Source organism: Puntigrus tetrazona, chromosome 4 (assembly GCF_018831695.1).
Source record: "Puntigrus tetrazona isolate hp1 chromosome 4, ASM1883169v1, whole genome shotgun sequence".
Classification (NCBI taxonomy): domain Eukaryota; kingdom Metazoa; phylum Chordata; class Actinopteri; order Cypriniformes; family Cyprinidae; genus Puntigrus; species Puntigrus tetrazona.
In genome coordinates this window covers 11,258,494-11,276,027 of record NC_056702.1, presented here as the reverse complement: position 1 = coordinate 11,276,027, position 17,534 = coordinate 11,258,494, and the positions used below count along the sequence as shown (strand labels likewise).

The window sequence follows — 17,534 nt, the reverse complement described above, 5'->3', positions numbered from 1 at the left end:
AAATAAATCACAACTGACACAAGCGAAAGAGCTCACTCTGTTAACTGCAGGGCTTTTCGTTTGAGTCGTAAAGGTGTTTTAAAGACCTTAGGTTGATGAGCAGACATATCCGATGGCATTTCCCACCCCTGCAATTACTTTTGCATACACACATCCATTTTTGTTTGCGTGCAGTAACATACTCTACTGCAGGTGTTTCGTTATTTACTGTTAATTTAATTTAATTGATATTTTTTCATTCAATACTCTGTGCTTTCGCTTGCCCGTGCTCTCCGTCGACCTCGGACAAACACCTCTGTGCGTTTTCTCTCCGCTGCCCCACGAAGATGACGTTATGCTGCAGATCCGGGGCTGACGTCGCCCGCGAGCTCTCGCGATATTTCGGCGTCGAGCAGGTTTTCAGCCTAACCAAACCCCCCCCCCTCCCGCGCCGTCCCCTCCCACGCCCCAGCGCGCTGTGTCGGGATAGTGGCAGTATAAAGTATATCTTCCATCCGAGACAGATAAGAAGCGCCAGGCTAGAGGGGATGAAGATGGCGGACGCCAAGCAGAAAAGGAACGAACAGTTGAAGCGTTGGATAGGCTCGGAGACGGACCTCGAGCCGCCCATCCTGAAGAAGAAGAAGACGAAGGTGAAGTTCGACGATGGCGCCGTGTTTCTGGCTGCCTGCTCCAGCGGGGATACGGAGGAGGTGCTGCGAATGCTCGACCGCGGCGCGGACATCAACTACGCCAACGTAGACGGACTCACCGCCCTGCACCAGGTGAGTGGAGAGCGGCTCGGCGGCGGATCCGTGTCCGAGGACGGTTTGTCGGCTGCCCGGCTGTGTTTACTCCGCCGGACACCGACACCGACCACCATCATCATCTTCACCATCTTCGTCGGGCCGTTTTGCGGAACCACTTAGCCCCCGAAGCTAATCGGGCACTGATTGAAACGGATGTTAGCTTTTTGTGCGGGCTGTGCGGGATCGACGGAGCCGGATTAATCGTGTTTGTGCGTAAATGAGTTTGTGAGCGCAGGAAGAGGACTGTCTGACTGATTCTCGGGTGTGTGTGTGTGTGTTAGCCGCTGGTTAGCCTGTTAGCCGCTAAGTGTGAGTGGATATACAGCACGGTAACAGTTGAAACTGTTTATAGACCCGTCGGGTGAATGTGCGTGGGGTTTGTTACGCGTGGAGTCACGGAGCCCACTCCGTAAATGTGATTTGATTCTCCGGTCGCCGTTGAAATCGCGTTGTCGAAGCGCATAGCAACCAGTTAGCACGGCTGAGTGTTTGGAAAGAGGCTACCTAGTTGACACGTATGTCGCGTTTGGGGTTGTTGACTGAAAATGCGGCGTTTATGGGGGGGGGGCAGACTCGGTTATACGGGTTCTGCGTGGCAGGGTGAATTATTATATAAAACGGGACCGCCGGCGAACGCGAGAAAGGTCAAAGTCGCGCGCCCCGTCGGTTCGAAGAAGCTGAAACGCTGCCGTGATGCGTTTTCTCGCGTTGTAACGAACTCGCGCAACTTATTTGCTCGTGCGAGACCGCAAAGGTGATATTTGGCCGAATGACAGCTCCAGTCGCCGTTCGCTTTCGAAAGCGTCTCTTCCACACAATGGCGACTTGCGCTGTCAGTTTCTTAAAATTGTTATTGTCATCTACGTTGGCGATCCGCACGGGAGACTAAGTCGGTGCACAACGAATTCAAGTAAATCCCGACGCAATTTCCATTAATTTTTGGTGCGCTGTCGCTTTAAGACGTAGCTTCCTCGGGTTAGCTGTAGACGTCTGTAAAAGATGCGTCGCTTTAGTTTAGTTTTTCCGTTAATGGTTGCAAAACAACACAAAAAAGGAGTACGCGTGGCAAAGATAGAAGCGTGGTTGCAAACAGCCAGTTTAACGACTGAATTTGTGTAGGAGCATACGAAAGATGGTGTAAAACTACATTTTATGCTTCACCTTTACCCGCTAATGCACGTGTATTGCCTTAAAATGTAGTGAGACTTCTGCTTAAACCACGTTTTTGGACATACACGTGTTTATTTAGACGTTTTAAAGGTAAACCATTGCAAAGCAATGCTCACCGAGTCACTCGAAGTCAAAGAGCATCAAAGTAGCTGTTGTAGAAAGTCTACTCTAAGCATCATGCATTTTGAGCTGGACTAAGAGGCATGTGACGTAAAAAAACATAATGTCTAAAGCCCTGCAACAAGTCTTCAGGGTCTGTAAGGGACTGCCGGAGATTGTCTGTACAGGCTCGTGCATTTAAAAGCACTTGCCTTTTTTTGGGCCGGTGTTCAGACAGGGGGAGGAAAGAATTTGGATGCAGCTCTTGAGACCTAACCATGACTGGAGAGGCTCCTTTCTCTACTGGGTCTGCTGTGTGTTTATGCATGTGGACGTGTGAGGGAACGGAGAGTTTTAGCATGTGACCAGCAGGCAGTGAGTTCATAGCCAATGGTATTTTCTTTTAAACATGCTGATCTCGCTAAAAAAAAAGACGCACAGGTTGAGTTGCGCCGGAGGCTTTTTGTATACAAACGGTGTGCATCTTCTAGCAGCTCTTGAAATGGTCCTTGGTTTGACGATTGCATCAATAAACGAGAATTGGCGTGTTCAACAAAAATGGGTCACCGACCGGTCTGTTCTGACGAGGGGAATCGGTTGCGACACTTGGCAGAAGAGACGACGCTCTCTGCGTTTTGTTGCTGCCGTCAAATCTAACCTGTAGCTTACATCTGTGCTTTATCAATAGATGTGTGTGGGGGCATTCAAATAAGTCATGATTTATTAATGTAAAAAGATATAAAATATGTGACCCTGGACAACAAAACTCTTCAGTGTTGGGGTATAATTATAGCAATAGCCAAAAATACATTGTATTGACAAATTTATCGATTTTTCGTCTTTGCCAAAAATCGTTAGGATATCAAATATATTATACTTTTTTTTTTTTTTGCGCCTGATTTTAAATTGTACCTCAGCAAAATATTGTCCTCACAAACCATACAATGCAAAGCTTCTTCATTCAGCTTTCAGATGAAGTGTATATCTTAAAATCGCTAAATGTACACGTGTCTACGCCACATTCGTGGCCCGGGGTCGCTTAGTTAAAAAGCTATTTAAATAACTTGTTTGTTGGTTGGTTTATAAGAAGTCGTCAAATACTGTATAGACTTCTAAAAGCTTTGACAACTCCATTCATGAATTTTTATACTAAATGATTTGCGTAAAAGTGTGTTCGGCACGGTTTATGTCATCACATATCTCGGCGATGAGCTGTCATCGAGCAATTTGATGATCTCACATGTGACGTGTTTGCTTTTCCAGTTTTTTATATTACGAAAACTGAAGTGGCTTTTTTCTTGTTTTGCTACATATTGGAAAAACCTGAGGATTTAACGAGCTGCTTGGCTGGATGTTGCTCAATTTTGGTAGTACAGCATGATTAATTACACTTTTATTGCGTTCCCCTGTTTAAATGCACGAGAGTGCTGCACTGCAGGCCTTCACCAGTTCACCCATCCCCTTTTAGTTTTGTAACTTTAGACTTCGGCTTCGCTTCAGAGACGTATAAGATTGGAGTCACTTTGTTTATATGACGTCAATATGTCTGCCATAGTTGGTTCAGGCAGTGTTTTGGTCACCCTGGGCTCTCCCGGCATAACCCTAATTTCACACGCGGGCTCTAGGAGGAGGAGGAGGAGGGAGTAGACAGCTGCGTCCCCTACGTAGTGTAGTTTACTCACGGCGATGTTTTGACTGAGCTGCAATTAGGTTTGTGTAATAATCGTTTTCGCTCACGCGAAATGATGCGTTTGCTGCTCATTTTCGTATTAATTGCAGCATATTAATTGATGCTTTGTTGAAGATGAAAAGCACGCGACTGGCGCTCGAAGCTAGCTAATCGTGCGATTCGTCCCCATTCGGCAGGTAGTGGCCTCGCTTTCAGCGCTCTGCTGTGTTTATCCAGGGAGGGACACGGTGTGCCGGTTCCAGTCACTGTAGTAGCAGTACGGCTAGGGTTATAAATATCACGTGCAGACTGGCCTGCAGGCAAGTGCAAGAACGCTAACTTTAGCACCCAGTCAACCCACATTCTGCGCTGCTCAATCTTACAGTTAAGAAACCTGGCGTGGGCTTCTGTTGTCTGTTGAGCAGATTGATGTTTCAAATCAGAACTTTTTATTTTGAGAGAGAGTTTTCGGTGGCATAGTTGCCGTCACGCAGTTTTGCCTTTTGAATTTGATGTGCCCTTTAAATGCAGAAAATGCTTTGTGAAGATCTGTAGAAATGATCCGTAAATGAGTGAACCTTGCGAACACGTCACCCCAAAACTCAAGTAGTTTTTGCACCAAGAAAATGAAGACCGTTTTTACAGCCACTGCGTTGTGACATTAAAAAAAGGAAAATGTATTTCTAAATAATTTCATACATAAATGTAGTATTTGTGTAAAGATTAGCTTGTTTTCTACAACAACTGTTTTTGCATTAATGTAGTAATTTTTAGACCAATGTATGACGGTATATTTTATACATTAAGGGTGTTTTCCAACCTTTATAACATTAATATAATATTGAAATATAGCATATAAATTTATTTACAAATAAGTTTTTCTGTCAATGTATTGATTTAATAGGTTTAAAATATCCTTTATATTTTGGGGTGAAATGTGATTTGGTTTGATATATTGTCATGCAGTTTACCCATATAGGAGTGATGACAGAAATACGGTGCGTCTTTCATGTGCGCGTATATAATCATTCCAGTTAACCAGAAAATGGTATAATTTATCTAGTGGCTCAACAACTTTGTGGAGGTGGTATGCAACTAGAGGCGAGAAACAGCAGATTACGCCCGAGGCCTGAAGCGTTGGTGTATGAAAGACTGTTCCTTAACGTTTTCCAAGGATGAGTGTTTCATAACGACAATATCTTTTTAAATTTAAGCTTTACGTGCGTGCAATCTGCTCGAGCTGGTGTGTAGGCGGCCGCCGTGTAAGTCTGAGGCACATCATTTACTGCACCGGTGGAATCTTCTGCAGCGCTGTCATCGGTGAGGTCAGAGCTTAGGTAGGTTTCAGTAAGAAGGTAGGTGAAGACATGTGGTTGCGGGAAGGGTTGCGACTGGTCGTCCTGTGCCTGCATTCCTGTCGTGTCTCTCTTTGGAAACCATGGCAGACCCAGAATTCCTCAGCTGTCACTCACGCCCTCAGCCAAAACAGCCTCCACCTCCACAGTCACAGCTTTTTACTCGCAAACAGAGGCACATGATGAGGCATAATTAAGCAGCCCATTAGGCAAACAATAATGCATTTTCTCTCGTTCATTTGTTTTTTAATGTGTCATTCTGTAATGGATGTGACGGTCTGCGTATTGTTGCGTGAGTGTGTGTTTTTGTTTTTCTCTGGAACAATAGTTTCAGCGGTGTTTTGAAGAGGTGATGCATAGAGATGGCGTGATAATTTGCGAGTTGAGGATGAGATGCAGCCACTTAAGGAAATGGTATTACCTCAGATGAAACTGCATGTCTTAGACTGTGTGATCTGATTACATTTCTGTTGCTGTGTTCGTCCATTAAACAAAAACGGTCATTTACTTTTGCACTGCTGACTTAAACCGGAACGTAGAAATTTTGTACAACATGGAAGCAGTCTTCAATAATTTAAAGTAATGGTTCACCCAAAAACTAAAATTAGTTCCAGAACTAAAAGTACTGTACGTAAAGTACTGGGACGATTTTGCGCGAACCGTTTTTCTGTACCGTTTAAAGGGTGGCATTTGCACCGACCGTGGGTACAAAGAAGTGACGTAAGCCGGTCGAAGGCGACGGTGACCCAGCGGTAATCCAAAATAGCCTGGTCTGAATTACTCGAGGGTGAGTAAATGGTGACGTAATGGAAAAATTCAAACAAAAAACGAAAATGAAGTCTTCCATGGCAAGTTCACGAGAGAAGTGAGTATCAATAGCTAGTAGTCTATATAGTCTACATGCACAATTTTTGTGTTCAATCGGACTGAATTTGGAAACCGATTAAAGACTTTACATGAACTCTAAATAAAGTGATTATTTTCGGTCAGTTTCATTTGGATCGAGTTATATCTGATTTGAAATAATTAGTCTGATTAACAAAACCAGTTCAAATGATTTGTTCATATATCAGATTGATATGTTCAACTCGCTCCGTTTTGGTTTATCATTTAAAAAAAACAGTTTAGAAGAATCGTTTAGCATCTGAATATGTAGTATAGTAGGTTAAAAACATGATGAAATGAGTAGTGTGCAGCTTACTGAGGCGTACATACATTAGAGACGCCACAGAAATTGAGTTGGGATGTATAGAGCATTTTAAAGTTTATTTGTTTGAAGAATGTCGAAGCTAACTAGTATGCCGTTTCAGTTATATACTTTAAAGCATTCAAGTCTCAATTGGACTGCTTTGATTCCTCTGTAGACCTAGCATTGTTATTTAAATGTTCTTTTTTTGTGGTTGAAAGAAAGGCATATGGGTTTGTAACAACATTAGTGGGTGTAAATAATGACATAATTTTCACGTTCGGGTGAGCTATTCTTTTAACGTCTCCATCATCGCTCATAGTCATAGTACTGCAACACGATTATCTCAGCATGCATTGTGGATCCCGAGATTCCCAGCTGTGTCTTAAGCCGCCCAGTTGGCATGTCGGAGCTGATACCTGGTGTAGATACTGAAAGAAACACTCCTCAGGATTCTTCTTTTTGTTGTGAACCTTTGTTTGCGAGGTCTCGTTTTATTCTTTATGCTGTGAGTCAGCACGGACAGCCCAGTCATTCTTGTGTGAGTGATTCGAAACGATCAAAACTAAAGAGAACTTGCGTTGTTCATTTAATGTCGTCGTATTTGACAGCTTCTGCCAAGTTTATTTATTATGCCAAGATGGATCTGTTTGTTTTCTTCAGAACTTCATGAGGTGACACGCACGTGGAATACTTTTACATGAAGCCAGAAAGCAGACTATTTTGAACACTGGCTGTCAGGTTCTCGTGATATATACTTGAATACGTTTAAATCCCCATTAGCTCATATTGTAAAAGAAAGATTTAACAGAGGACAGTGTGATCTAAGCAGGAGATGCTTTGTATTATGGCCTGAAATCTAAAACCAGGTCAAGGTAATTTGGACTTAAATTGGCCTTAAATTAGCTTGCTTTCCTGGGAAACGGGGAGATGTGATTCTCTGTTCATTACCCGTTCTCTAAAAGGAGTTAAGGGCTCATCCCTTATGAAAACCTTACATTTCAACCCCAATTTTTAACACCCGAGCTGTACAATTTTGGAATATTAATTTAATTTTGATTTTATGTTTCAAAGTGATTTATGAAATTGTGAACGGTTTCTTTTAACTTGAATATATGTGTGCAGGTTTCAGCGTGAAACCATTGTTTTGTTTTTTATTTAGCTATATTTTCCAGTATAATATTATTATTATAATATGCTTCTTACTTTTAGTATAGCCTTTTTTTAAAAACAATTACCACCATGTGGAATAAGTTTTTATTATTATTTTAGTTTACTTTATGGTTGCAAAATGAGCTTTGAGTTGGTTCTTGTGAATTGTAAACTCCAGTGTGAACAACCAGATTTTACAGGTTTTTCTTAAATCTTACCAAAAGAGGATAGTTTGGTTTAGGGGCTGTTTTTCACTGTTAACTAAGAACACTTTTATGCTTAAGGCACTTAAGTTTGGGTAAGGTATTTTTAAGGTGGGACTAAGGGATCTTACACAAAAAAAAACATGAATGTGTTTTATATGTACTAATAAATAGCTAATATGCTAGTAATATGCATTGCCAATAAGCAACTAGTAAATAGTGAGAATTGGACCTTAAAATATTCCTAATCCTAATAATAATCTTTTTATTTTTATTTATTTTTTTAAATTGAGCTATTAAATTCTTGTTCTGTCTTCCAAAACATAGTAGACATTATTTGACCATGCTTTCAGATTTCTCTTTATTTCCACTTCCATTGCCATTTGGGTTAGCTTAAATCATAATATCAGTTTGGCTGGTGACGTTTATAGTAACGTTATGTAAAAGGGTGATGGAGTCATGTTTTCTCTTTTGTCAGTGTATAAGCTTCAGCCTAAAGGAAATTAGTCCTGACATAAATTAAGTGTGTGGGCCCTTATTTCCTCTTGGTTGTTGCAAGATCACGCTTTGCCATGAGCCAAGAACTGGCGTCAGCGCATGTGTTTTGGCTTTGACAGAACCATAACTAAGGAATTGAGGTTATTACGAGACACTGTAAAAGCTGAAGACAGGTCAGTGGTTTTGTGTTAAAGGTATGAAATAATTTATGGATTTAATTTAACGCAGTGGGTGGTTTATTGAATTGTAATGCCGTTCATTTTGGTGTTTTCTGGTCCAGTAAGTGCAAAGTGCTATGATGCCATCTTGTCTTAAATAATTCATGTCAATTGTTTTTAAATTGGTTTTTGATGGTGTCCATCCCATCACCAGGTTTCTCATGCATATGTAATGGACATGTAATTTGCATGTCAGTCAATTATTCATGGTTTACGGAAAGTGGGAGGAGGTTGTCAAGACGGATCAGTATGGTGCAGGTCAATTTAATGAGAGGGTAGCATTTGGGGTTTTATTGAGTTGGCCTTTTTCCTATGAAATATTATGCTAAGCAGGAAATAAAATGATACTTGGCCGTCACTGTGGCGTTGTGTAGTCATCAAGGTCTGTGCAATGCTTGATTGACATGCTAATATTAGAAACCAGAACGCCAACAGTTCATGTTTTACAGTTTGTAATAAGCAGGTTTGGCCCTGTCAAGCAGGCGGTGTTGAGATATTTTCAGTTGTATATTTGAAAGGAACCCATAATCAAGGGCAGGAAGTCTGTTGAAGAACTAGAGCTATGGCGTTGTCATCTGTTGTCTCTAAACACGTTTACTTGTCTTCCATGCCATTTGGGTTTTGCAGTGGGGTCAAAAAAATGACAACAAAAACTGTGAAGCCCATCGTTGGTTTTGTAATTTTGGATTCTAAACGATTTCCAGTTGTGCTGGTAATGTCAATTCCCACGTCTTACAAAAGTGGTGCACAAGTAATAAAATGGTGAAATGTGACTGTGTATATAAACCAAAAAAATACCACAGGAACACATTCTGTGTGAATGTCTGCAAATGTCTTTCTTTGATTCCAAAATGGTTTGGCTGTAGGACTGAATAATAAAATGTTTTTAATGATCTTATTTAGAGGTAGATATTCTTCTGTGATTTTAATATGATTTATAGACAATTATTTCCTATGCGCGGTCACCAAACTCTGGAATCTCCTCCATCGGTCTAGATGACTATATGGCGGAGCAGGTGAACAATTTCAGACAAGCGTCACTGCAGGTTCAAACTGGTTTACTTGAAGATTGCTGATGTGCAAGAATTTTTAAGGAATGTTTTAGAGCCTGAAGCCCACCTTGTAGTCCTCGAACACACTTATGCCATTCTTAACTTTCGTGCCATTGATTGCCAGCACTCTCCAATCAGTAACAAGTGTGTGCCGTTCTGCGATTGGCTTTTTGTTTGATTAATCGGGGCATTTTTTTTTAATGTCAATGATGCTTCTCTGTGAACCGTAATGAGACATTTATAGGACAAGAATCACTAAGTGGTTTCAACTCAGTGCATTTTAGTTCAGAATGGAGTTAAATGTCTTTCCTGTGAACCCAGTGAGTTTCCATATGAATGTCACATTTATACTGGTTCTCTAGCTCTAGTTCACCCCCTCATACCGTTATTCGCTATTCGCTACATAGGGAAGGAGTGAATGAAAGCAAGTGAGCAAATTGGGACTAAGTGAGTCGGAAGTGCTGCGGAGTGGCTGTCCCTTCAAAACTATATAAGGATATATTGGTCGATTTTCGAGCCCAAGTGTTTCACTCTACTGGATTCCAGGGAAGTTCGCAGAAAAAGCAGAGGAACCTCTCAACTCAGCCGTCAGATGTGAGGCATGTCCTCTGCTCTGGGTCCAAGTGGAATGACATCAGCATAGGTTTTCCTTCGCATGCCTGTCTCTCTCTCGCTTTTATTTTTTTAGTTTTTCTTCCCCTCACAAGGGTGGCTGGAGAGAGGTCTGCAAGGTGGTGATAAATAACATGCATGAATTCTTAACTGCTTGTAGTTTAAGTCTGTGGTCCTGCTATGTGTTTGAAAGTGACCAAAGTGGAATGTCTTTAACTGTTATACACAGTAAAAAGCTGCTACTATTTTTGAGGTTAAACTTTCGGTCACAGTGGTTGACTGGTCATGCGATGACTAGTTAATGTTTTGATGTGTTTAACAGCTGTGTTTTTGAGAGCAAGAATGCATCTCGTGTGAAAATCCAACTTGAGAAGTATCCAGTTGGGGGTCAGGTGAGCCTTTAAACCAGCCAACTTAAATAGGCAAGCCTCTAGTCATTTGTGAAAGCTAGTAGGTTTCCGCATGGCTTGTACTTTCAGTATGTTTGCTTCACTCAACCCATCAGGAATACATTTGGTAAAGCCGTCTGTTGGAATTAACCTAATTTATTGCGTGTTTGTTTTGATATTGTAGTGAAGATCTTCTAAAAAAAAAAAAAAACTCTCAAGAATCACATTTAAATGAGCGCTTCTGAGAAAGAATGTTCTACCTGAAATTTACTCGTCTAATGTGTTTATAGAACTGCTCAAACAAACTTTTTTGGGAAGTGAGGAACCACTTTCAAAGAGCTGAATCGGAGCGGCTTATTTACAAGAATGGGATTAACTGTTTGCAGAGGACTGTAACGATGTGCCACATGTCTCTTTAAACAGTGAGAAACCGACAGCTTTAGATGTGCTGCTTACGCCACACTCAAGACCGAAATGTCCTTGTTGCATCACAGGAACTCGTCTTTATATAGATCACTTTTAAAGCTGCATAAAAGCACAGAATTCTCATGTAATTCTCAGTTTCAGTGCAAAACTTTGATTTACATTTACTTCAGCAGTGTATTTGCATTAAGGTGTAATATTAGAGGACCAGTAGAGGATTCAAAGCAAATATTTTATTTTTAGTATGAATAGTAATAATAGAAATGTTGCTTTAAAGCAAATGCCAGTTTGTTAACTGTGGTGCATTGATGGCTGAAGGGGATGAATTTAGTGCTTAGCCTACTTCTCGGAGGATGGTTTTATGCATGCTTCAGATGTTTTTTCTCTAGCTCTACTAGCTCAGTGTTAGCATTATTCTTTTGAAGTTTATTGCGTTAACTTACTCATTCCCTAGAATGATGGTTGATCATTCTGGCACATTCCCAAGTCAAGACTGTATGCATGTTGTGACGACATCTGTGTAAGTTTTGGGTTTAATTTGAATTACACTGCTAAAAAAATAAAAAATTAGAAGTGGAAATGACCAACACATAACAGTGATCCTGTTAACTATGCTGTTGTACCTTCTCAAACTCTGTTAGATGATGATATACTCATGTAGTCACCCTTACTCTACGCTTATCATTATGAATCAGGGTCACACTTGCAAAGGTAGGCATGCAATGGTTGAGTCACAAAGAGGAACGTCAGCAGCGGTCAACGTCTTATAAATGTACTGTCAGCGTGTGTGGGCGTGGAACGTCAATTCTGGCTGACGTGATCGTGAATTGCACTCTTGTCCAGATGGAGCCAATCAAATGTTTAGAGCTTGTAGTTTGCAGTCACCAGATGTCGGAATGCTTGTTTGGGTTTTTCACAGATTGGAGATGAGAAATACAAGTGGATGAGGGAAAACACGTACACAAATTTCTACAGTTCAGCGGCAGTCACTTGGGGCGAAGGTCAGCTGGATCTGACCTTCTCCCGAGCTTTTGTTTCTTGTTTGTGTGCGTTTATTAGGTGTGTTCTTTAGCCATTTGTTGGAGTCTGGGCTTATCAGACAGTAACGGGTGGAAAGGGGGTGGGGTGGGGGGTCAGTTGAGAGAGTGGAAAAGGGTGTTGAAAACCCTTTGTCAGAGTGCAACAGGAAGTGAGTGTTTATTTTTTCGTTTCCTCACCAAGGCGTTACAAGTGATCTTCATCCACCCTTAGAGCTGGCTGTTAATTACCAACCTTGCATGCATCAACACTGTTGTACCAGACTTGCATCATCTCTGTGCCTACACACTTGATTCAATTGGGAAGGGTGTTTTGCTAGGATGTACAGTCCTGCCCCACTTTTAATACTTAGTTTAGTTCTTAAATTTTCAAACACTTGTCTGGGTGATTCTGGTAGGATTGAAGACTTTTTGATTCAGATGTGTTCACCAAGGGTTAGAGCTAAACCCTACAGCAGGGGTTCTTAACTTTTGGCCCTCAAGCCCCACGTTCCTGTTTGATTAGGGTTGGAGCTAAATTCAAAACAGCAAAGTGGACCTTGAGGGCCAGAGTTGAAAATCCCCACCCTACAGAGTTCAATACCCCCAACATCAAGAAAAAAAGATTTACAAAGTTTACAAAGGTGACTCTGTGTATGTCAAACAAAAGTTAAAGACATTTTAATTTGGGATGCAAAGAACTCTGATTTAGGCATCCACTAACCAATGAGATTTCCACTTGTAACCATGATCCTTCAAAATGTACCCTACACATTCCCATCGTCATGTCAAATAGTTAATAATGCATGCAAAATGCACTCATCTACACTCCCAGAACTTCTGCATCCTTCCTAATGTTTACACACGAAACATTAAAAACCACCTTTCTCTTGCTTGCTTTCTCTCTTTCATAGCCTTCTTCCTCCCTGTGATCTATGTCCTGTCGTTATCGCCAGTAGCTCCGTTTGTGGAGGAAGCCACACAGGCAGCTGGCCCTCAGCATCTCTTAACCCTCGTCTTTCAGGATTGTGTAATTAAACAACTCCTTGGAGCATGACAGATCATAGGAGCTCACAATACTGCAAGCCCTAAAAACCTGACCTTCATGCCATCTACCACCTGATGGAGTTGGGTTTAGAGTTTATGTAGGAATCACTCCTCAGACACGTGGTTTGCAATTGAGAACCAGTTTGTTTTTGGATCTGGTTTTCTAAAAAAGGATTGGAACTGCAGTATGGGAAAGAAATACGAGGACTGTCCTGTCCCTACCCAAATGGATTGTACCCTTTACTCTGCGGCCAAGGCTTTGTTTGAACGTCCTCTGAACGGCCCTCACAAATAGTGTGGAAGCATTCTTAAGCGCTGTCTGTGTGAATGGCCCTTGACACTTCTAGAGAAATGGCATTGTTGCAGATAGTCTGGTTTTTTTTGTTGCCATAGTCTAAATGCCAGGAGAGGGGCATCAAGAGGCTACAGCATTATACAAGTGTACTGTTTACCCTGCCGGTTTAGACTTAATACCAGCCAGCAAGCCCCTCTATGGCCAAAGCTCATAGAAGCAAACTTGGCTCTCGCTGGCCGGTATAGTTTTGGCTGCTGGGTGTAAGCCGAAGTGCAACGTATACTTACAATCTCTTCCTTATTTTCCCTCTACCTCTACTCTGCCGTCTCTTTTTCCATGGGAATCCCAGGGCCATATATGGTCGTCAGTGGCTGGTGAGGCAAAGTAAGGCTTTTTCTCCCTCTCTTTCTCTCGCTTCCCTCCTTTCAAGTCCAGCTGTAACCCTCTCTATGGCCTCCTGCAGTAGAACAGTAGCTGTTTTTTTGTTTTTGTTTTGTTTTTCTCATGGCGTCTCGCACATCTCTGGGTGAAAGGCGTCAAGTGTGTGCATGATACCTTCTATTCATTGTCATATTTGACCTCTGATTGTCTTTACTATGAGTAAATCATTTCAATTGTTAATCATTGTTTTATAATATTTGATAACCATTTTAGTAAGTTTCATTGTGTATCTATTTAATCTGTTTCATGTTTTTTGCTGTGTTGCTGTAAAGTTTAGAAATGCACCAATTTTAAGATAGCCATTTCAAACCAATAAATAATTTTTATTTATTTATTTTTATCATTTTGAGTTGGAGCCTGGTGTTTTAATCTATGGTTTAATTGGAAGGTTCAGCCAAAAATGAGCATCCTGTCATTCATTTCACCCTCATAACGTTCCAAACCAGTAACAGTTTCTTTTTAACTTCTGAACACAAATTAAGATTTTTTTTTTTTTTTTTTTTTTTTTAAAATCTGAGCACTCTCTGACCCTCCATAGACAGCAAGGGTACTTCACGGCCGAGGCCCAGAAATATGGTGAGGACATTTATTAAAATAGTCCATTTGACATCACAGATTTATCCATGATATTACAAAGCTACGAGAATACTTTTTGTGTGTGAAGAAAACAAAAATAAGTTATTTAACGATTTCTTCTCTGCCACCATCATGGAAAGTACCACAACGTTCATTGTAGTATTTCAGAATTATTAGGTTGTTAACCTGTAAGTAATGACCTTTTTCATTTTTGTTCAGCTCTGTTATTTTTATTTGCACGTATCAACAACAGATTAATTCTAGATATGACTATATCCCTTTAAATTAATGTTAGATGAAAGTAAATGTAATATTAAAATGACAAATACCAAATATAGATACTAATAATAAATATATATTTTTTGAATGTAGAGTAAAATGTCCAAATGTCCTGCAAATTTTTTTTGTTTTTGTTGCACATGCGCACTCTTTCTCTCTCTTTGTGCTTCGTTCTCTTTCCACACACACACACGCACACACACACCACAAGAAGGAATTCCTTTTGTGGAAGTGGCTGTGTGCTGGTGCGTCGATGATGTAGCAAGAAGAGGCGGTGCTTTGGCTGGCTCGGGGCTCAGAGCTGCGGTGTGTTACTTATCTGGGAATTTCTCCAGTGGTGTGATAGAGCCTGGCCCGACTGCAGCCTCGCTAGGTGGCCTCCGCAGCGGGAGAAAGAGAGATGGGAGCGGGGCGGTTGTAACGTCCGGGACTGTAGTATCGTCGCTAGGGTTGCTTTATAAGGGAGTGGATCGGATTTCCCTTTAAAGAAAACAAGTGCGTTATCAGACCTTAGACTGTATTCCCTATCTTTTGTTATTGCGTGAGCTAGCGCAGGCTCATAAAAAAGGCAGCATTATGATTTTTATTTGGTCGCATGTGATATTTTGCATTTTGAACCAGCCCATTGATGGACTGTGTTTGGGTCTTCGTGACAGATACTCTGAGGTTATCATGTGGTAATAAACATTTAAAACTAGATAATGAGTTTTGTGACGGCAATAGCCAGAACATCATGCTAGAAGATATGACAGCCCATGAAAAGAGAGTTTGCATATGATTTGCAGAGAAGTCTAAAGCTATCTTAGCAACCAGCTGAGGCTTTTTGTTTTTGCTGTTTGTAAAGAAACTTGCTAAGCAAATTATGTCATGCTTCATTTCAAATAAGCCCATATCTTTTGATAGTCATTATATAATGAGATGATATTGTAAGTTTTTGGACAAAGCAATCGTTTTGAAGTAGACGGATACTGGCTTGCCGGCTGTCAGCAAGTGTGCTCCGGCGGTTATGCTTTTCTTTTTGAGGCTAATAGTAAAAAGTCATCTTTCTTATCCCATCAAACTCAAAATAAAATATTTTTAGCAGTCTCCAAGTCTTCCTCTTTTCCATATGACTTAAGCATATAATGACCAGGGACTGCCAACCAACAAAAATATCATAAAAGTGTGTTTTTATGACACGACCACAGGATTTTTCTGCGTAGGTTAACAATCCCTAAAGTTCTATATAGATGACTTAACCTGTTGCAAAATCTGGTTTGTTCCATTACCCATCTGAGAAGTTTCTTACTCGTTTGCTGCTGCTCTAACCAAGAAACAAAGAACTGGAGTTTATGCACACTTGAGCTTACTTTGAAGGATACATAGTTGGCCACTTCAGCAGGGGAATGCCAAGGACAGTTGGCTCTCACACCGTCCCTGGCTTCTGGGCTTCATCACTTTGCCAGCTGCAGCACACACCTTTTCTGTTCACGTGCCGTCAACAACCATAAACCGTATAATGAAGTTTAACATTTTTTTCAGATTTCTTTCCCTGTGACATGGAAAGGGGATCTTATTGTAATGTTGCCGCCCCTTCATCTGCAAGTTCAGCCGTTTACCTTCACAGACATAACTGCCTTTGAGCTTTTTTTTAAAAAAAGAGGACTTTTTTGAAAACACTGTTTATTTCATAGGCTTCTAATGTAAAACAGATGCTGGCAGCTTCAAAAAAAGACCCCAAGTGTGAACATAGCCTGAATGTATTTTCATTGTTGGGTAAACTATTTCCTAATTTTCTTAAATGTGCTCATGGTTGCGTCTTCAGTATTTTTGTAACCACTGGGTTTCTTTAAATGGTCTGGGTAGACTGGAGAGAGAATTCTGTGTTGTCACAGCGTTAATATGTTTACATGGTACAGCAGGTCTTTGTTTTCCATCATACATGACCTTTTTAATATGTATTTACTTTGGTTGTTGTTTGCCCAGGGAGGAATTGTGAAAGAGAATTGCAGGATTGGGAAAGCGTCCTGATTTTTCAGCTGAGAGTCTACAGGGGCTGCTAGAGGAAGTGAGATGGGAGGGGGCTTCAAGTGTCTTCTCCCCTTGAAGTGAAGTGCTGCTATAGTTAGATCCAAACGCTTCACGTGATGACTTGGGAGATAATCACTCATGGGCTTGCAGCTACACACACACACACACACACACACACACACACACACACACACACACACACACACACACACACACGAGGAGGAGGTTGTGTTCCCCTCTGCTGTGGTGGTTTGAAGTCACAGTTCCTTTTAAAGTATGGAAAAAGCCCAGTGTCCCTTTTCTGAACTGCAAGCAATAGACATGCATTTGGTTTGTCTTGTAATGGTTGATATAGAGTTAATTGTAGTTTAATGACGTCCTCTACTCACTCCATTTATAGCATTACGTTACCTTCTTTTTGACTTCAATTGGTTAATTTGACATGCTAGCAAACAATTAACCTTTCCATGTATATTTTATAGTGTTCTAAATATTATGCTACCAAATTATTTTTTTTTGTGCTGTGAGAATACATAATAAATAAAAAATTGTGTATATTGTGTGTATTTTTATTTTAGAATTTGTTTTTAAATGAATAATATCCCAATTATAAAATATGAAAGTTCTATACACTTAAATACATAAGTTAGATGTATTATATATAAAACAACACACTGTGTGTGCATAATAATAATAATAATAATAATAATACAAATGCATTGTTATTAATCATATTGATTTTAAAATGATTTATTTATTGGTTTAAATAATGGTTTGCTGCTTTAATGCATTTTTATTTTTTTTGCATTTAAATGGTTAAATAATGGTAAAATATTATTCCTTTTTATATAGGGTTGAAGTATGGGCCAGGTCCTTGACTGGTTTTGTGAGGTTTACCCTAGAATAATTTTACGAGCGTATATAATGCGTTTTATTATTTGCCAGTTATTGCTTGACAACGGTTAAGGGTCTTCCAGTTGCTTTAACCTATTATGGAGAGACATCATCGACTGGTCCATATAGACTTCTACCCCATGTTCAGGGGTCCGTAATCAT

General features: G+C 40.5%; 1 protein-coding gene across 5 annotated transcripts in view; it reads left to right on the top strand.

The window, feature by feature from the left end:
• Positions 1-439: 439 nt before the first annotated feature.
• Positions 440-17,534, top strand: part of ppp1r12a (protein phosphatase 1, regulatory subunit 12A) — a 55,053-nt gene continuing 37,958 nt past the window's right edge. For 4 of the 5 annotated variants that reach the window (XM_043236772.1, XM_043236770.1, XM_043236771.1 and 1 more), the window contains exon 1: positions 440-764. In XM_043236772.1, the coding sequence (XP_043092707.1) occupies positions 528-764 (237 nt within the window). In that variant the 5' untranslated portion in view covers positions 440-527. The remainder of the gene's footprint in view (positions 765-17,534) is intronic. The other variant, XM_043236769.1, reaches the window with a different exon arrangement.